Genomic DNA, 21,822 nt, shown 5'->3' on the forward strand with positions numbered 1-21,822 from the left:
CATGAGGGAAATTTATGAAAACTGCAATAAACAGCCTTCACTCTAGTATAGTATTGTGAAAGTATCATAAATGGACGCCAACACAACAGGAGTACACATTGACATGCAAATTAGGTTAAAATAATTAAATTAAATCTAAGTTGAGTAATTGGCCGTCTGGATGCACATTGTAAAATTCATAATCAGGGCAGTATGGGGATAGATTATGATGACATGGTGCAGCGCATGTTAAATGGGTGTAGGAGCTGTATTATATAGTAATAAACAACTGCACAAAGTTTAAAAAAAATCAGTCATCTATTCTCAATTTATCATCTCAAAACAGTCGGAGCTGGACAGATAGACATACAGAAGAATGGACACATAACTTCTTGGAGAGTATTATATAATACCTTGCCACCTCCTGAGGCTAGGTAATAACTTGTAAAAAAAAGTAGATTCCAAAATTCCAGACCAATAAATTAGAGCTGCTAGTGAGAACACTAATTGATATCTCCATTGGAAAAAGTAAAAAGTTGAATTATCTCCCTTTCATAGTATCTGGCATTAGAAATTTCTCTCATATTGGCAACATCTCAACATCTGAATTTCATTATTTAAAAAAAAAAAAAAAAAAAAAACACACACAAAAATTGCTCATCAAAAATGAGCCATCTCATGTGGGAGATTCATTCAAATTGGAGCCATCCCATGTGGGAGATTCTCTCAAATTGGAGCTATCTCATGTGGAATATTCTCTCAAATTGGAGCCATCTCATGTGGGAGATTCTCTCAAAGTGGAGCCTTCTCGTGTGGAAAATTTTTACATAAAGCAAACTTTTAATGAAAAAATTTGATTATTCAATATTTTTGACAGAAAATAAAGTATCATTTAATCAAACCTCAAAACTATTTTACATATACATTTTCATATGAGAGATTATACATTTTAAATTTATGTTGTAGGAGTGTTAATAGGTGTGATTACATTGTATATGAAATGACAATAATCATTGAACAGATAGACACTTCCGAACTTAGTTGGCAGTTGCTATAAACCATAGATTTTGACTTACCGATGGGTCATTGTCAAAGGCCTGGACTAGAAGGATGTTTTCAAACAAACCAACACCTTCATCAACAGACCTGGAATAACCTTCAGATGGTTCCTGGAAGGATGGAGGTGTGTTCCTTCTCACTGTCACTTGTACGGATGCTGTATCAGACTTTGGATCAGCTGTTGTATCTTTAGCCATTACTTGAAACTGAAAAATAAAGATAAACTAGATAAAGTGATGCCCCCGCATTTAACCTTCATACAACTATATCATAACTTATAATTGTAAAAAGCACTTTGTCAGATGTGTTATTGTGTCTGTGAGACACAAATGATGCCCCCACATGTGGTTGTGAGTAAAACTCAGCATAGCTGAACAAACTTGAACTCAATCTGTAACTAATCATGACAGACTCACATACCAAAAACCAGTCAAATATCTTCAAGCATTTACAAAAAAAAGCGAAATAACTATTATTTCAACACAATTTTCAAAGTGCAGGGCCCATTATTTTGGTAAAACTCAGCGTAGAAGAATGAAACTTATACTCGATTTGTGACTAATCATGACAGATTCACCTACCAAAAAACAGTTCAATATCTTCAAGGGTTTACAAAAAAAAGTGTAGAAAACTGTTATTTCCATGAAATTTTTAAAGTCCAGGGTCCATATTTTTGGTAAAACTCAGCATAGCAGAACGAAACTAACTCATTCTGTAACTGATCATGACAGACCCACATACAAAAAATCAGTTCAATATCTTCAAGGGTTTACCAAAAAAGTGCGGAAAACTGTTATTTTCATGCAATTTTTTAAGTCCAGGGCCCATAATTTTGGTAAAACTCAGTGTAGCAGAACAAAACTTTAACTCGATCTGTAACTAATCATGAAAGACTCACATACAAAAAATCAATTCAATATCTTCAAGGATTTAAAAAAAAAAGGGCGCAAAACTTATGGGACGGACAGAATTACGGACAAAATTACAGATGAACAGAATTACGGACAGACGGACAGGGGTAAAACAATATGCCCCCCAACTTATCGTTGCGGGGACATAAAAACTATCAATGAAAGAATTTATTTTTATAAAGCAATGAACACTAAGAAAATAAAGAATTAACATGATAAATCTTTATTCAAGGAGGTTATATGAGCAACTTGGAGTTTAGGGGAGGGTAATACCTGGTCTAAAAATCGATAGGTTGCTCTCCTTGAAATTCTAAAACCTGACCCCATTCCAGACAATTTTGATGGATCTAGTTACCTCACTGTAAATAAATATAGATGAATATACAGACCTTTTGTCGGAAGAACATTCCTATTACACACAGATTAACGTGTATCATCAATATAAGAAAAGTAGATGTGTTTTGATTGCCAATGAGACAGTCATCCATCAAATGACAGGCAAGGAACAATTACACTTATACAAATCTTATCTTATAGATGATCTTCAATGATGGGCAAAAACATAAAGCAAGCTGTAAATGCCCCAAAAATAATTGAAACTAGTGATCACTGAATGTGGGCCCCACCTTGGCAATTAAGCCATATATTGAAAAAAAACAGGTATTTGACCTTCAGCTCAAAGTTCAAGGTCATAGGCCATTTTTCATGCTACTCAACACATTAGCTATAAGGGTTTCACCCACATGCCAAATATCAAAAGCCTACATCAAAAGACAAAGAAATCACAGCCAGGAAATGAGTTAGTAACGGATGGAGAGAAAGACAAATTGATCACCATAGGTTGACCTCCACTTTTCATGGCAGGACCCTAATGAACTATTAAAAAAAGACAAAAATCAACCTAATTCATAGAAATAAAATGTCAAACAAATAACAATGTAAATTTTGTAGTCAAACTTATTCTTATCTACTTTTTTTCATCAAATAAATAACACCCCAATCAAGGAATTCTTATAAATTCCCCACCCTAGATGGATTCCAGTCAGATCTTTTCTTCCAAGAAAAAGTGATGAAATTCAACTGAAAATGCAACCTTGTTTTTTGGAACATACCTAATACCACATATACTCCCTCCCAAAAACAATTCAACAACATGTAATTTTGTAAAATACTACAGTTACACAAAATGTGTAAAGTACAGTACATACTCAACTTATTGAAATGAGTGTGAAGAGATAGGTTACAAGCAGTGTAATGAAAGCAACTTACAGTATAAAATGAAGGCTGAGGATCCTTTGTATCTGATGACAGTCTCTTGTTGATGGTTATGGCCCCTGAGAGAGGGTCAATTGTAAAGAAATCTGTTGTGTTGGCCTTTGGTACTATACTGTAAATCTTGTCATTCTCAGGAGACTGAAATGAAAAGAAACATATTTATAAACAGTTAATGTATGAATATTGTAAAAATTATCAATCCTTCACAAATCCACTATAAATAAGTTGAAGCTGCCAACTTTTATGGCCATTTAATGTGTCTCCCCCATCCTGTCTCTTGTGAAACTATCCAAATACACTTTAGTATCTTCTAAAGTTAAAAATATATTCCTACCAAGAAAATGCTGACTACAAGTATTGAAAACTTCAAAATTTCAACAATGAAAGTTTTAGTAGCAAGACACTTCTGCAAATGTTTAGATTTTCAAAGCTGTGCCTTATTTCATAGATAGAAATCTACATGTATACTTGCTGATTTCATATGAAATCATGGAAATAGCAGTTATATATGATACATTTATAACTCACTATGGTCACTAACAAAGAAAAGAGGGGTATACAGTAATGCATAACAAAAAGGTCACTAAAATTTAAAGGAGGTACATGTGTACAAAAAAGCCTCAATATAGGGTCAAAACATCCAAAGGTGGGTGTACTTTGTAACCTCACTACAGGCCTAATAACAAAAGAATGTGATACAATAATACTTACTGTTCGGTCACTATCAGTGGCAGTGACAGTAACAACTGAAGTTCCAATACCCTCATAGTCATTATTGGTTGCTGTGTAGACAGTTTGGGTGAAGTCAGGCCCAAATTCGTTCCTAATGACCCGTATCTGTACTGTGGCATACCCCTTCAAGTCAGGCTCTAAATTGTCATAGGCTTCTATCAAGAGCTAAAACAATTCATTGGCATAAAGTATATTTGCCCAATAGAGATCATAAAAAATGCATATCTTAAATACAACTATGTCAAATAAATTGTTATTTGAGAGGGAAAAAATGTTTTTTTACATACTTATACAATTTAAAGGAGAGTAACTGCAGCTGGTAAGTTAGCCAAATTTTCACTTGTTAAATTCAGTATAAAACCAACTCATTTTTCAGGGATATTGTGTTTCATCTTAAAATGGAAAGCATAGGTTTTTGGTAAAATCAGCTCCATAAGTGTTCACATACCATGTAACGTGTAAGAAGGGTTGATATCAGCGTTAACACACATATAGGGTGGGTTGATATCAGAGTGAACATACCATATAAAAAGGGTTGATATCAGTTTTAACATACCATATAGGATGGGTTGGTATCAGTATTATCATACAGAACTCTCTTCAGTGTTATTACACCAGTGTCATTGTTCAGAGCAAAGTATTCTGTTCCTGGAGAAAATCCAATCAGATTGTACTTCACTCGACCCTGTTAAAAAAAACAATATTCAATAGAAGAACTTGTGATTTTTTTTTTTTTTTTTAATGTTTTTCGTTGATGTTACCACCTAAAGATTATCTATATTGCCATAATTGTTTTGCTATAGTTTGAAAAATGTTGGTCTTTATTTCAAATATTATAACACTTGTCTATAGTGAACTTTTTAATCTTTGACCTTTGACTGAGCATATTTGATGCAAGGTAAAGGTATAAAAAGGAGTAAAATATTTTTATTACTCAAATGGCACAAATATTTTGCTGACTGGATGCTGAATTTTGACCTTGTCCAAGTTTGATCATCATATTTAAATTTCTGGAAACAAATTGGGTTTACAAGGTCATTTGGTACATGTATATACATGGTGTCAAATTGTCCGTTGTTTGTACAAGTTTCAGCAGTTTTATATCCTTGCTCAGTTACCTTACTCAATGACCTGAACAGTTACAATCTTGGTTCCCTTGATTACTCTTTTATAACAGGTGAGATGACACCCTGAACTCACCTGGATGTCTTTATCAATGGCCTGAACAGTTTCAACAGGTGAGATGACACCCTGAACTCACCTGGATGTCTTTATCAATGGCCTGAACAGTTTCAACAGGTGCGTTGACACCCTGAACTTACCTGGATATCTTTATCAATGGCTTGAACAGTTATAACAGGTGAGCTGACACCCTGAACTCACCTGGATGTCTTTATCAATGGCCTGAACAGTTTCAACGGGTGAGTTGACGCCATGACTGATGAATATTTCCTTCTGATAATTAGACAGTGTAAACTGAGGAGGACCCTGTAAAGCTGTGATATTAATCCTAACTGTCGCCTCGACAGACTTTACAGGAACTCTAGAATCTGATGCTATTACCTTGAACTAAAAACAGAGGACAAGGTTTACATATGATTAAATTCTGCCCCCACCTTGTTTATAAGACAGTTGTTAGATGAATTCATGTCACATTTGCCAAACAATTCATCCAAGTTTGAAAGTAAATAAAACATGTATAATAATCCATGATACATGATCCAAAATTAATTAAAAAAATTCAAGTCATTCATAATGATCAATAATTGAATAGACAGTCAGAATCTCCATTCTTCATCATGAATTTTGCAGAAATAATTTTGTTGAAAATTTATTCAACTTACCTCGAATTGAGATGGTGTACCAGGGGTTACAAGACTCTTGATTAAGAATATTTGTCCAGTTGTAGGGTCCACAAAGAAATAGTCCTTGTCCTGTGTAGTCCCCTGTGAGGTGAATGTGATCTTGTCCTGTCAAAATATAATTACCTGTACATTGATTGAATGATTGATTGCAGTTTAAAGTCCAATGGTTGAGGATATTTTAAGTCCAATATTAGATTTTTCAGTTGATTCTATTTTATACTAGACAGACATTCTAAGCCTGATCTTTCACGAGCTAGTACAATGGAGTGACAACATCCATGATGGGATGTCATCCAGTTCCACTCATTAAAGGAGGGATAACATGGGAGTGACAACACCCACAATGGAATGTCACCCAGTTCCACTCCTTAAAAGAGGGATAACAAGGGAGCGACAATATGTATGATGGAATGTCAACCAGTTCCACTCTTTAAAGGAGGGATAACATGGGAGTGACAACACCCATGATGGGATGTCATCCAGTTCCAATTGTTTTAAAGAAGGGATAACAATCACTTTTTCAAGAAGTAGATCTAAATATGAACAACCATTAAAACTAACAAACAAGTTTTTCACCAAAATACATTTCAACAAATGATGACATTGTCAATGAGATATAGACCCAGCGAAAAGATCTACAATTCTTCATGTTTCCACCACTTTTACACTTGAAAGTAGGAACTACTGTAAGGTACATTAAGTCTTACCTAATCAGTGGCACAACTTTAACACTTTTGTAGAAGTTTCATTCAATGTCATTCAGTGGTGTAGGAGGAGTAAGGGAGAAGAGATGACTCCTCCCTGTGTAATGGAAGGAAGGGAGGATGGACACACCTAATACTATTTATCCATCCACACACTTTGCAGGTGGTGGGTATTACGAAAATTAAGGTCCTTGGTGTCATTACTTTACCACATGTGAATAATAATTGAGGTACAATAAGTCTCACCCCATCAGTGTCGGGAGCCAGGAGCTGTATTACAGAATCACCAACAAGGTGGTTTCCACGTAAAGTCTTGGTGTATAGCTTCTGTGAAAACTCAGGTCCAGTGGGATTACGGTCCACATTGATTGTCAGGGTCCCCTTCACAGGGTTTGCTGGCCATTCAGGATCTATCATTTCTACTTCCACCTAAAAAAAGAGCAAATTTAATTTCAAGGTTAAATAATTTCAAAGAGGTCAATCGATGTAAGAAAGTTCAACCGGAGTTGATTGTTACCTTCCTGATTTTTTTTTGTGTGAAGTGGGCTTCAATTAAAATTAAACATCAATCACAATTAGTCAAACAAAAGGCCCAAGATCAAATTTATTAAAAAATCATAAACTATGACTTAACTCATCAAACCATCATCAACTGAATTGTAAATCAACCAGATAACTGGAAATCCTCATAGAAATAAGGAAAATTCAATCCTCACGGAACATAAGAAATTTTCGACATGGGATTTGATTATGAACCAGTCCACTGTCTTTGCTCTCACAGCATGGCCTAATAGCAGCAGAACCTGATCTGACAACATGACCTATATTGTTCTTATGACATGACCTTTACCTTAGCCTGATCTGACAACATTTATAAACTACATTGTTGTGACAGCAAAATGTTTATAAAATTTTGTTTTTTGTGCATGATCGATACCTTAAGATAATATTTTTATCAGGATAATTTTTATGCTAATTACCAATCATTCCTTACCATGTAATTTAGATTCTGAAGTCCATCAGAAATAGGCCTGTTTCTAACTCTGATCTGTCCACTAGAGGGTGCTATAGTAAAGAATGTCTGAGCAACAGGATCTCCTACTATTTTGAACTGCAGTGGGTAATTTGGCTGAAATCAAAAGGAAAAGTCATAAAAAATCTCTTAAAAAGTTAAATAATGATAAACTGATGACAATAATTCAATGTTTTACCTTCTGGAAATATCATACTTCTTAGCTTCAATCAACTTAACTTGGTAGAAAGGAATCAAATGAAATGCCTCAATCTACATCAAATTTTCTGTTTGACCATATTAAGACATTTGTCTACAATTTATACAGAATTTTTAAAGGTATTAACAACCCTTCCCCTTTTTTCCATCACAGCAATGACACGAGATCACAGTTTTCCTTTTGATTCACTGTGTTTTCCATTTGTTTCTATAGAGTGTTTCTAGATTTCCTTAATTTGTATATTTTTGCTGTGGTTGCCTATGTATTTACAATGGCAGAAGATCAGAGAGCACCTGCTCCATTTTCCTAACAATAATTACCTGTTTATCTTGATCTCTGCCCTGTACAATGAAAATGAGGTCGTTAACATTGACACTCTCACTAATGTTGACAGTTGCTGGCAAATTGACAAAATTTGGGGTGAACAAATCTCTAGGAACATTGATCAAAACAACCTTGTTGTCTGTTTTTGGTGTGGGTTGTCCATCATCTGTTACTTGTATGGTCACCTAAAAATAAAGGCAATTATTATAAAACCACAGCTGCCCCATCACAAATACAACATGGTGACAATTTACCAAGATGTCATAACCTGAATGGCAAGAGTTACAATATTCCTATTGATGTATTTCTGTAAATCTCAGTTTTCTAATAGAATAAGTAAGTCTCATTATTATCCAAATAGGAGAGTTCTCTAATCGCATTACTGATGTCATATTCACTAATTTGCATATCATTAAGTGTCAAATTGGTTGACAAATAAACAACTAAATAAATGATTTCTTCATTAGAATCCCAATTTTCAAAATTATATAACTATATCGCTATATCTCCAATTTTTGTTCTATAATGTTTCATTAAGAGAAACATGATAAAATAATTCCTATTTGTACAGGAATTTATAACTCTTTTACTTAAAAAATAGATTTGAAATGATGTTCATATGTAAACCTCCACCTTCATATAAAATTATTTTAAAAATCTTATATAGTCTAGTTACTGAATATTTATTAAAAATTCCATGGATAAAATTGTTTTATTGGCAGTGTAGGGAACCAAACTAATTTTTAATTTATCTTAAAAAAAGAAAAAAGAAAAAGTTGTGATGATGCCCCATGCCACTCAATAGAACTTCTGCCAACCAAAACCAAATCACAGGTAAGACATGACATCATGAAGAACTCTCATATAGGTTTAAAACATGCATGAAGTTGCATGTGTTACAGAGAGTTATGTAACAGAAAGTTGGTATTGGGCTACATACCAAGTTAATATCAATCAATCTATTGGGAGTCCAGATTTTTTTAGGAAAATTTTCCTCTATCAATCCATAAAGTGAAAAAAAGCCAAGTCCCACCTAACAGAAAGTTGACACCAGACAGCATCCAAAATGTGGCTTAACACCAAATTTGAAATCAATCCATCCATTGAAAGCCAACTAAATTCAGAATGAAAGGATGGAATGACTAATGGAAAAGGTGATTCCAATATATCATCCACTCACTGAATAGGGGGTAAAAATAAAGTATTATCATGAAGACTAATTACCTTATATTGTGTAGTGTTATCAGGGTCGTTCTGTAGACTGTCTTTCAGTGACAAAACACATGTATCAGGATCAATCTGGAAAAACTGCCAGGCCTTCGTGTCTCCAACAAGCGAACACTTCAAGATACTCTAAAAAAAGTAAAGTCATATGGTGGCTAAAAAATTACTGTAATTTCTATATTGAATTTTTCAATGTTTCAAAAGAGCATTTTTCTATTTCATGATCAAGAACTATGCAATGAAGTCTATATTGGAACTTCTAAATTTACTGTTTTTTTTTAAGGGTGTTATTGTGAGAATCCTAAGGTAAAGGCATTTTTATATATATGCACTGATTTAGGGTGAAAGACTTCTTTTTTATGGCCTAGTAGTAATTTTGGGACCAAAATCCTCAGTGTGTGTGTGTGTGTGTGCTATTGGTGTTAGAAGAAAATACATACACTATCTGGGTCAGTGACATTCTGTTTCATGGACCAGAAGTCTGGGTTTGTATCAACAGGAAGGTCCACATTCTCACGGTTCGGGAAGAATTGAGGTCCATTCAGATTCCTACTAACACTAATGGCAACATTACCTGTAGACCTGAGAAGGGGTTTCCCTGTATCATAGGCTACTACCTTCAGCTGTAACATATCAAAAAACATATCTTTAAAAACAAACCAAACAAAAAAATAGAAAACACTGCGACTGCGAGCAAGCAAAGATCACTTGATGATACACTCTGCTCCCATCCCCCTGAAACAAAATAGGATTTAAGGCATTCAGATAAAAAAAAAAACAAAATAGGAGGAGCACAATGGTTCTTTATACAATAAAGAATCTGTGAAAGTTTCATGTGATTCCAGTGTATGGTTATAGAGTTAAAGATTAGAAGATGGTTCCCCCCCTTTGTCAATCAATGACTAAATCAATGTTTTGCATCAGGAATCCACAAAAGTCACTCAGATGGAAATCAACATGGGAGGTGCACAATGGCATCATATAATGAAGAATCAATCAAATCCCTTCAGTGGTCTTAAAGTTTTTGAGGATTAGAGATGGACGTGACTGACGTATGGACAGCAGGAGGTATAACAAGATATAGATTAATATGACTGTGGTTTTAAAATCATTGAGTCACATACTTCTCATAGCCAGGTTTTCACTTCAACAAATTTACAGAAATTAAGCGTTTAAATAAACAATATGAGAAACTACAAAATAAGCCTGTAAAGACATGCAATCCCTTCAACTAATTAATCATTTTTTTGTTATCCTTTGTCTTCATGATAATCCAAGTAATTTCTTTCAGCTTCAGATATAGCCATTGCATGTCTATGAATTATCTACATTCTGGAAGCACCTTACTGGAGTAAGATTGGAATTTAAAAATATTCTTGTGTATTAGATATCCCTCAGTTGGTCTTGTGGGACCTCTTTCAGATATCACAACATACCATATACTGTAGTGTTTTGGTAGCATCATCACGAAGATCCTTCTCTATGGTTACTTGTCCTGTAGTACCGTTGACACTGAAGAAATCCTGGGCAGGATAATCTCCTACTATTTCATACATTATATTTCCCTACAATAAAAAAGGACATTCTAGCAGTAAACTACCAAAGAAATCCTGGGCTGGAAAATTTTCTAATACTTCATACATATACAATTAACAATGATAGCGAGTTGATTATGGAAATTTCTTACATCACGGGAAATATTTTTCATAGTTTTAATATCGAGGCTTGCTGAGATATCAAAACTATGGAAATTTACTTTTCGAGATATGAGAAATTTCATCAGTGACATAATTAATTTGCAGATTGCGTTTTTCTTAATTTTTCAAAATGAAATCATAGGTGTGAATCAGCTTTTGTGTCATGGCAGAAATTCTAGCTATCCTCTGTCTATGATGTCAACAACATTAGAAATGTCATATTGTTGCTTTCAATCAATGAGATTTGATAGACAATGTGAGAGGAGGTGTGAAAATTACAGAAACTATATTCCCCTACAATAACAAGTTATTGTAAATAAACAAAAGTTAACAGTAGACAACAAAAACATGGTGATACCATTATATGACCTCAAAAATTGTAGTCATGTAAAACTTCACATGGTTGTAGGTTAGTTAATGCAATATGTGATTTCTTTCTCTGGCTGCTGTCTGGATCACAAAATGATATTCACATGCAAGGTTTGTGGCATTTGCAAATTTCGCCCTAATCACTTTCTTCTTTCAAGTTCTACAACTTTGTTTTTTGATTCTTGTATGTTTTGGAGTTCAAAGCATTGTTTTGTACAAGGCTCTTACCTCACAGCCCTGAATCAATTTAAGCAAAATCAGCTCACTATAATGCATTCACATAAATGGCTAACGTACAAGTACTCTAGGTACTCCAGCAATACTAGAGGGTGTTTGGCAAGATATATTCTAATTTAGTGCCAGAAATAGAATTCAAACCAATATCATTGTAAGATTGGTACTCCCGAATTTTGTTCCTGGTATTACTTTAGAAATGAATTAATTTTTAACACGGTCATGACCTTAACCTTGATTGGTACATACCAGAGTTGGGGTTCTTGTAGCCTGTACCCTGACAACATCTTTACCAACTGGGTCATCTTCATTGAGATTGGCAGGGTATGATGAAAGACTGAAGACAGGAACATTCAAACGGTTGACATTGACCTGTACAGTAGTTGTAGCTGTCTTGGGAACTGGTTTCCCATTGTCCGTTACTGTTATCTGACACTAAAATTAACAATTTCTGAATGTTTAGACCAAGCTACAAATATATTTGAATTTAAGTTATTCAAAGGATGGGGTACAGTACAACCAATATTTGCATAGGGCTCACCGTATGACAGGAAATTAGAATATGGAGAAGACATCAGTTGCTCTTGAAAATGAATTAGCTTGATCATGTTGATAAGAAGTATTTACAACTTGTAAGTGCCACTTTGACTAGAGTTCAAACCAATTAGATATCCCAGGATCACACTGATAGAGCCCCAACCAAACAAGCATTGGAAACTGGCATGCTTTCCAGATTTTGTTGTTTTAGGCACATTTTAGACTTCTATAATGAAGTAAATTAATGAAATAGTGGAAGAGTTATAAAGGGAACCAAGATTCTAGAGAAATCCAAAAGAATGTAATCCAAGGACAAAGACTGACCAATAATATTACATTTTATTACTTAAGGGTATCCAACATCTCTCTAAAATTAATTTGGCCCGTTTAAATTTCTTGAAATTTTATTCAGATTTTTACTTTGATATAAGAAGCAAAATATATACATTTTCAAGAAATTTCAACAACGTATTTCATGGAAGCAATTTCAATGAACATATAGTAGCTTCATTAACAAAAATCACTAAAATGCTTTGAGTTTGATATCAGAATGTCACAAAATAGAATGTTTTGCTGATTTTTACAGAGTTATTTCCCTTAGACAACTATGTGGTGTATCCCCTTAGTAATTTTATACAATAATACTCACACTAAAGCTTCTCTCTGACACAGTTTTGAGGTTTTGGCCGAGGTAAATATCACCTGTGGCTGATATGATATAAAATACCTCTTTACAGCGATCAGGTCCTGTTATCTCATACATCAAATTATCCTGCAAATTCATAAATATGGAACTTTTTTAAATATTTTATTCCACAATATTGTGTCATGGTAGTTTTCATATCTCATGTAAATAATATTTGATGTTTTCATTTTCACTTACAGATGGTAAATTCTGGAAAATATCAAAGTTAACTGATAGAAAATTCATTCCTGTGTAACTTTTTGCCTGAGTGTGGACATATACATGATATATTTTTGACAAAAATTTCTACAACAAAAAATTGATAAAAAAATTTCTTACATTATCAGCATCAGTGGCATTAAGTTTGACCACTTTGTATCCTAGTCTTTCATCATTGTCAACAGAGACAGAAACTGAAGGATGACTGAACACAGGTCCGTTATCGTTTCTGCTGATTGTTACCGGAATGTCATACTCTCTAAATACATCAGGTGTGTTGCGGTCATAGGCTTTGATTGTAAGCTGAAATGGGAAAAATACAAAATATAATTCAAAATATTAAATTCAAGCTTTGAACTTTATTATAAAACTTGGGCATCTGTGTGAACATTAAATGATACCGCATAATGTTGCAAACAATTTTTGGGTGTAAAACAACTTAAAATGGCAATTACTTTCGTGTAAATAATCCGATCAAACTGAAATTAAAATTTGGTACGTCTACAGTCTTCAATTAAAGAACCTTAGTAAGCGTGCTCACAAACCCCACGCGTCCCCATGTTGGATACTTACGTTAATTTTTTCGTAAGTGAAATACATGTAGAAGGACCCGATAAAAAAAGGAATAAGAGTGTCATAATCTGCAAGCGTTCAGAAAAAAAAAGTAACAAAAAACGGTTATTTCTGTGAATTTAGCTAAGTTCAAGGCCCATAATTTTGGAAAAAATTATTGGAGCAGAACCAACTACTGCCTTGTCCTGTAACTTATCATGGTGAATTTAAATACTAAAAATAATGTCAATATCTTCAAGCATTTAGAAATAAAAGTCCAGAAAACACTTTTTTCTGTGAACTTTGCTAAGTACAAGGCCGGTAATTTCAATAAAAATCATCAGAGCAGAACAAAACTTAAACTTGACCTGTAACTTATCATGGTGAATTTATATCTAAAAATTCATGTCAATATCTGCAAGAGTGTAGAGAAAAAGTCTGGAAAACTGTTATTTCTGTGAATTTTGTTCAGTTCAAGGCCTGTATTTTCAGTAAAAATCATCAGAGCTAAACGAAATGTAAACTTGACCTACAACTTATCATGGTGAACTTATATATAAAAAAATCATGTCAATATCTGCAAGTGTTAAGAAAAAATGTCCAGAAAACTGTTTTTTTCTGTGAATTTTGTTAAGTTCAAGGACTGTAATTTCGATAAAAGTCATCAGAGTGGAACAAAAGTTAACCTTGACCTGGACCTTATCATGGTGAACTTATATACCAAAAAAATCATGTCAATATCTGCAAGTGTTGGCCAAAAAGTCTGGAAAACTGAAGATAGACTGATGGCCAGACGGCATGACGGTAAAACAGTATACTCTTCGTAACTTCGTTGCATGGGGTTATAATAACTATAAAAAGTTTCAAAAAGATCCTTCAACTTGATAAGTTAACTAAATTTATCATCTGGAAACAGACAGATGGACGGACTGACAACTTTTAGGAGGGTATCCCATAACACCTTGCCATATTGTATGGTGCGGTATATAAAGCAAATGTAAAAGAAAGGTAATTTAAAAATTTGTCTTAATCTAATTCATTTTGTAAATTTGTGTAAATGAAATGAACCAGTAAAATATATGCACTGATCGGTGGTCATGTGGTATAAAATGGAAGAAATCACTGGTTTTACTAATCAATTACTGATCTAATTTAAAATTGAGCGAAGACCAATCACAATTAAAATTTTAAGAATTCGTGTACAGAGTAGGAATACATACCGTGTATGACGTAGAATCATCAGAGGTCAAATTGTTTTGTACACTAATCACTCCAGTGTTAGGATCAACTTTGAAGTAGTAATCAGCTGGAGGTTGTCCACTGGTCTCGTAGGTGATATTGGCATTAGGGGCTGTTGCAGGTGGTGTGGCTACCACTGTAAGCACTGGTGTTCCCACATCTGTATCTTCTCGTACATTTATCGTATATGGTCCACCAAATGTCGGAGGTGGTATCCTGGTTATGAATAAGGTAACTGTAGAATCAGTAGACTGTGAAGGGTTTCCGCTATCTGTAGCTCGCACTGTCATCTATAAAATACACAACATTCAAAATCATATCAAAATAAACAAAAATTTAAAAACCAAAAAAGCATTTTTTTTTCACCAAGGAAATAGGTAGACAGATCAAGTCTTGGTATACTTCCATTAAGATTGCAGATAATTAAATCTGATTGAGAAAGGTATTAATTTCTATTTATATTATAGATAACCTTTATTTAACAAACAGTATTGTAAAGACTTACAGTGAATGCTGGGATACTATTATCCACCGTTGATAATGGCTTTCTGGGATAGATTACACCAGTCTTTTCATCCATATAGAGATAACCAAAGGACAGTCCATTGTTGTTGTCTGATATTATTTGGTATGTTACTGTATCCTGGAATAGTGAAGCTGTGGGCTTAGATAATGACATATTGTATACAATTTTTGCAGGTTTCACAGTTCGAAGAATTTATATCACTATGCATTAATTTAACTTCTTATGCAATTTATTATCTTATTGAAACTAACGAGCGCCTTTTGAACCATCTGACAGTGTATCTATCTTGAGTCAGCTTAATATCAAAGCATTGACAAATCTTTAAAAGATCTCTCTACACAGGTATCAATCCAGTGATTTTGAAAATGGTGTTTCAAGCTACCATCAGATCATTTCCACATTTTAGCATAAAAATTTCCTTAAAAAAAGAAGAGTATCTTCCAACCATAGGATACTCTTACCCGACCCAGATACCCCACTGACTATACACAATACACAAACAAAACATATATAGTGACTGATATGATGAAGATATAATAAAGGATCACAGTAACTAACTTTGTCTGCATCAACAGCTGTGACATTGATGATCATATCTCCCATGGGATACAGTTCTGACACTGACTTGGAGTAAGGTAAACCAATGAATGTTGGAGCATTGACATTACGTCTTACAGTAATCTGGATGTTAGATGTCCCTTTAATGTCAGGGTTCTTACTGTCATAGGCAATTATTTTCAGCTGAAAGATATAAGAATTAAGGGGTAATTCACAAAAAAATATCCTTCTTAAAAACTGCTGAAAAATATACAGCCCAAGCTTCCAAATTTGTTTAAGGATTGTTAATGTTAATTCAGGACAACAGTATCTCATACAAAAATCACATGACAATAGGATATAGAAATCTAATAGAAAAAAAAACTTCATTCTGAAGTGGTTTCTATTACATGTTTTGTAAGTTATTGAATGAACTTTGATTATAGCACTATGTTAAGGTCATGGTTTTGGCAGAATGTCTTCTTATTCTTGAGCTTTTCCTTAACTCTAGCAATATTAATCTGATTAGTCAAATTCCCTTAAATCATTAATTTCTAGCAATATGATTGGTCAAAATCATGGCTGAGAAAGATCAACTGTATTAAGAGGAATAAAAACTTACATTGTATAATTTCCTGGCTTTAGCATCCTCTTTGAGATCCTGTATAACACTGATCTCACCACTGGACTGATTTATAGCAAAATAAGATGGAGCTGGGTAGATGCCGTCCACCTCATATACAATCGAACCCTGCAAAATACAATATCATACACCTCTTATTATACATTACATGCTTTGCTGTACTTTTTCAACAATTATATGATATTTTTAAATAATGATGACTCTGATCCAAAGTCAATGTGTTGGGTTATCCTTGTCACTAAAGCTTCCATCTATGCAAGTTTCACGCAAATCAGTTATGTCAAAGTATATAATACAACAGATCTTAAGCCTACACCAAAAGACAACGAAGTTATAACACAGAAAAGTACATACCCGTTATTAGTCGCAGTAACTGTCTCAATGCCATTGCAGACAGGTTCAGAATAACCTCCCCAAACAACTTATTTCTATAAGTACTTACCCTGAGGTCATTATCAGTGGCATTAACTGTTTCAATGACATTCCCAACAGGTTCCGTTTCCTCAATAGTTACAGTAGTTGGACCCTGGAATGTTGGAACTTTTTCATCACGGTCCACACTGACTGTAACAGCCGCAATATCAGATTTCTCTGGATTCCTGCCATCTTTAACTCTTACATTAAACTGTAATGAAAATTCAGATTCATATTGTTGCATACAAAAGTAGTGATTCCTATTTCAACAAAGACTAAAAATTCTAAATTTTCTAATTACCTCCCCTTGCAATCTTAAACATTTGCTTTGAAGACACATAATTACATTTAATATTTCTAACTAAAATCTTTGATAGAATTTTTTTCATCACATCCAAATAAACATTAAAGAGATTTATATACTTACTGTAAACAATTTGTTCTGAGTAGTTGCCAAATCTTTGATGAGGAATAGTTGTCCAGTGGCAGGGTTCAGGTAGAAATACTCATTAGTTCCACTAACAAACTCATAATTCAGAGTATCCTGAAAACAGAAAGGCCCCTTACCAGCTGCCCAGCATGCATGTTTGACTGTTCTTAACAAGTAACTCACTAGATTTTGCATGGTGGGCATATGGTAATTACTCCACAAGGAGTTTCGTTAATTTTTTGCAGGTCAGGTACCTATCGTTTTGTAGGAGGTATTTTTCATGTATATGTTTAATTATATGAGTTATAAGAAATCTTAAAATTTCAGCAGCTAAGAAAGGCGAAAGTACCTGGTACCACCTCTTAATGAAAGGCCTGTACTTGTCTTACCAGCTGTACAATGTTACTGAAAGCTTATCAAATTTGTCATAGGCCTCAGAGTTACTTAGTCTCCATCTGTGGCTTGTACCAATAAACCCACCAGCTGCCTGACGTGATGTTATTTTGTTGAGTTAAACATGTCACATGTCAATAATATAAACTGGTAAAATTTAGTTACTTACTAGGTCTCCGTCCGTGGCCTATTCTAGTCCACAAGCTGTCCCACATGATGTTGTTTTGTTATGTGACATGTCAGTACTACAAACTCATTAAATTTCATAAATGTCTAAGTTACTTACTCCATCTCCATCTGTAGCCTGTACTTGTCCCACCAGCTGTCCGATGTGATGTTGGTCTGTTATGTTAAACAGGAAGGAACTTGGATTAAAGACAGGATCGTTCAAATTACGTGTTACATTAATTGTCAAGGTGGATTCTGATGTCAGCTTCGGGATTTCAGAGTCATAGGCTACAATTCTCAGCTGTAACAGAAGTAGTTTGCATGGTTAATTAAATGTCTAAAAATTACAGCACAATTCAAACTAGAAAAACTGTAAGCCGACTCACCCACACAATTTCCCTTCCACATTGATTTGGATCTAAATCTGAAAAAAGAGATGCACAATGGGAATATGTAATAAAGATTTTGTGATTTTCTCATTCAATTCCATTTAGTAGTACAGGAGGAAGGATCCTTCCACATCCCTATATTCACAAATGACAAAGTCATTTTTTTTTTTATGTGCCAAACCCACAAATTGATTCAGAACAAATGTAAATTAGGAGATACACAATGGAAACATGTAACGACCATGTCACAAACCAAAGGCATCAAAGTCTTAATCTCCAGTAAAAATTTGTCATATCAGAATTTCAGTAAAACACTATAAAGATGATGTGTTGCTGAACAACCCTAAATATTTGAAAGAAATCCCCTCATCAATCTCATATGAGATACCTATACAAACAAATAATTTCTACAGTGCCACAAGTATAAAAACATTGTGCATATGTCTCTGACACTGTTCTTGTAAAAGTTGTCATTCTTTCTGGTATGATATGGGTTTTGTCCATCACTGAAGACTGTGTGGTGACTTGTAGAAGTTTAATTGTGTGTTGCTTGGCTTTTGGTGAATGACTGTCTCATTGGCAATCATACCTTATCTCCTATTTTTATATCCAAATACTGCCATATCATAGTATGAAGTATATTTCATGTATTTGTTGGCTAACAGTCTTACAAAATTTGATTGAAATCTAACCAGTAGCCTCATAACTGCTGTTACATACCGTGTAGGTAAGGTCAGTGTCATCAGACCTCAGGTCCACACGTGGAGACACAACACCAGAATCAGAGTCTATTTTGAAGAAGCTTGGCCCAGAGTTGTCTCCTGTTAGGTCAAAGGTCAATTTGCCTCCTGTCACCTAAAAAAGTTTAAGAATCATTGTTAAGTCACTCAATCATATTTCATCAATATAATTAACTAAGCTGATCAACAATAAAATAAACATTGAAATCTGATAAACCATGTGGCTAAAGGTTGATTACAATTTTTTTTCAAAATGAAGATACTCTTTAAGATATTTTGTAACAAACCCCTGTGGATTAACAGGCTAAAAATGTTTTACTCCAAGGCTAACAATATTAAGTATTTCTCTGTCTAAGAATCAGGCAAAATGTGTATAAGGTATGGCACATGAAGAAAAAAACGCAGTGATTTTATTGTATTATCCAAGTATTTATTCCTCATAAAGTTGGATTTAGTTGAAATACACTATGGAAAAATGGCGGGAAAATTTTCCCTTACCTTTCCCTTATATAAGCAGTCAAAAAATATATACATTACAGATGCTTTAGGATAAATTTAAATAGATTTTCAGTTGTTTTCTAGATGTATTGAATATATTTTGGGCAAAAATGACTACATCAGGAAAAATGATGTTGCCACCGATAGTCTGATTCTTACAAAGAATGGTACTTAATGCTTATACATGTACATTATTTTGACTTACCTAGCCCCCTTATATCATTAGCATAATAACAAAATCAAAACTGTTTTAAAATCCAAATTTTTACTATAACCACTTATAGATATTTTAGATTTCCCACATATAACAAATGTGTTTTATCAGACCTTTTAAATTTGAAAAAAAATAGGTACAAGTCCAAATAAGTCCCTCTTTTTTTACAGATTACTTACAGACAAATCAGCATCATTAGCTGTTACATCATATACAAGAACACCGACTGGTGTATCCTCCCTGGTAGATATACTGGCTGGCAGATTGGAGAAAGCTGGTAGAGAATTCTTGTTGATGTCAACTGTCAGAGAAGCATTAGCACTGTTTGGTGGGTTTCTCTGGTCACTGGCTTCAACTGTCATCTGAACAAAAGAAGAGGGAAATTGAAATTTTATTTATAAATAATATAAAATATTGAAATAAACTCATGAATACATTGACATGTGAATATAATATAGGTTAAGAATATATAACCTCAGGGTTTGAGTTCAACCCAGGATTTCAGGTTAGGAGGTGTAAATAAAAATAAAAAGCTCCAGTAAAGAATGGGAAATAATGTTTGAGGGTTAAATTTTGTGAAAAATCAAGATTTTGAAATTATTTTTTCCAACTGCACTTATAAACCTGGGTCTAGTATTTTCACCTTAATAGGTTTTTTATGAAGAATATACAATATGAATACTACTGTGAAACTACTATTGTTTGTGGGGTACCAATTTTTCAATTTTCATGGTTTTCATGAGTAGGCCAAAATCTGAAATTTGGTTCCCAACGAAAAGGTAATTTCCATTGATATGTATACTGAAAACCTAAAAGACCACAAATTCAATAATAACTGGTGTTTCTTCCCCAATCCACAAAAATTGGCATCCATGAATTAAAGTACTTTTACAGTATTCTATTAATAGGTGTTGATTCTGCATTGATAATACATGATTAGGTGAGATTCACATGTGTGAAAAATATATGAATGGGGAAGAGATGTTTTTAAAACATCAGCTGCACACCTTTACACAATTTCTAAAAAAGTGATTCCCCTATCATCCACTTTACTTACAACATATTGTGTTATTGAAGGAAAATCACTGGGAGACTGTCGGAGGAATACATCACCAGAGTCTGGATTAACATAGAACACAGCTGAACTGTTGGATGGCCCGAGTATAGAGTATCTAACTTTGTCCTGTAAAATAAATGTAAATTCATAATTTAGCAGAGAAATTCTTAGTATTGTGACTACAAAACATTAAATTGTTGAATGGCTAAAGTGTGTATAATAAAAAATTATATACCATAAATATAGGCAAAGAAATGTTAAAGCATAACGAACACAAATCAGATATCAAAATCCAAGAACATGGGAAAGGGAGGAAGAAAACAGGAAAATGAGACAATCTACAAGTACATACACAATTAATGTATTAATGTAGCTAAAAGAACTAGACATTGCCCCTAACATGACTAAAAACTTGGCAACAAATGAGGAAGTAACAATATTGAGGGTCAAAAGAGGGATAATTCTGGGACAAAACAGTCAGGAATACAAAAAAAGCAACTAATACAACACAACCAAAAAGAAAAATTATAGTACAAATACCACTAAATGACTGGTACCCAATGAAGAGTACAAGTATTTGTAAAGATTAAGCAGATTCTAAAATATTGGTGGCACAGGGTAAATTTTATCCCACTAAAGTTTTTATTCCAATGTTATGTATTTACCAGATGTATGTCAAAAAATATAAAGTTTGTTTTGAATCAATAATGGAGAGCTCAGAAAATGATTTTAAAGTTTCCAATCAAAGCAACCAAAATTAAAGAGTTTCCCCCTTTTTTCAATGAATCTCAATTCTTTCTACATAATTTATAACTCTCTTATCAATGCATTAAATCAAAAACTGACATTCAACTTTGAGAAAGGATGCCTTTGTGATTTGACATAGGTGAAAAATTTTTGAAAACAATTTCTCATGAGCCACCCACTGACAGGCTTTTGCATCGACTCACGCTTCAGGTTTAAAAGAAGTCAGGAA

General features: G+C 33.8%; 1 protein-coding gene across 2 annotated transcripts in view; it reads right to left on the minus strand.

Moving 5' to 3' along the window:
* The window catches only part of LOC148620469 (uncharacterized), a 188,168-nt gene that overhangs the window by 16,717 nt on the left and 149,629 nt on the right, over positions 1–21,822 (minus strand). For both annotated transcript variants that reach the window (XM_088581362.1, XM_088581361.1), the window contains 25 exons: positions 20,847–20,972; positions 19,969–20,151; positions 19,058–19,192; positions 18,067–18,249; positions 17,385–17,501; positions 16,986–17,168; positions 16,523–16,651; positions 15,922–16,104; positions 15,343–15,480; positions 14,819–15,127; positions 13,167–13,349; positions 12,792–12,914; positions 11,855–12,040; positions 10,742–10,870; positions 9,746–9,928; positions 9,306–9,434; positions 8,078–8,266; positions 7,520–7,654; positions 6,772–6,954; positions 5,801–5,926; positions 5,340–5,525; positions 4,513–4,641; positions 3,936–4,121; positions 3,219–3,362; positions 1,056–1,244 (listed from right to left, as the gene is read on the minus strand). In XM_088581362.1, coding sequence (XP_088437488.1) covers positions 1,056–1,244; positions 3,219–3,362; positions 3,936–4,121; positions 4,513–4,641; positions 5,340–5,525; positions 5,801–5,926; positions 6,772–6,954; positions 7,520–7,654; positions 8,078–8,266; positions 9,306–9,434; positions 9,746–9,928; positions 10,742–10,870; positions 11,855–12,040; positions 12,792–12,914; positions 13,167–13,349; positions 14,819–15,127; positions 15,343–15,480; positions 15,922–16,104; positions 16,523–16,651; positions 16,986–17,168; positions 17,385–17,501; positions 18,067–18,249; positions 19,058–19,192; positions 19,969–20,151; positions 20,847–20,972 — 4,086 coding nt within the window. The remainder of the gene's footprint in view (positions 1–1,055; positions 1,245–3,218; positions 3,363–3,935; positions 4,122–4,512; positions 4,642–5,339; positions 5,526–5,800; positions 5,927–6,771; positions 6,955–7,519; positions 7,655–8,077; positions 8,267–9,305; positions 9,435–9,745; positions 9,929–10,741; positions 10,871–11,854; positions 12,041–12,791; positions 12,915–13,166; positions 13,350–14,818; positions 15,128–15,342; positions 15,481–15,921; positions 16,105–16,522; positions 16,652–16,985; positions 17,169–17,384; positions 17,502–18,066; positions 18,250–19,057; positions 19,193–19,968; positions 20,152–20,846; positions 20,973–21,822) is intronic.

This window comes from Perna viridis, chromosome 4 (assembly GCF_037379345.1).
Source record: "Perna viridis isolate PV_CMFRI_1.1 ecotype Kerala chromosome 4, ASM3737934v1, whole genome shotgun sequence".
Lineage (NCBI taxonomy): Eukaryota > Metazoa > Mollusca > Bivalvia > Mytilida > Mytilidae > Perna > Perna viridis.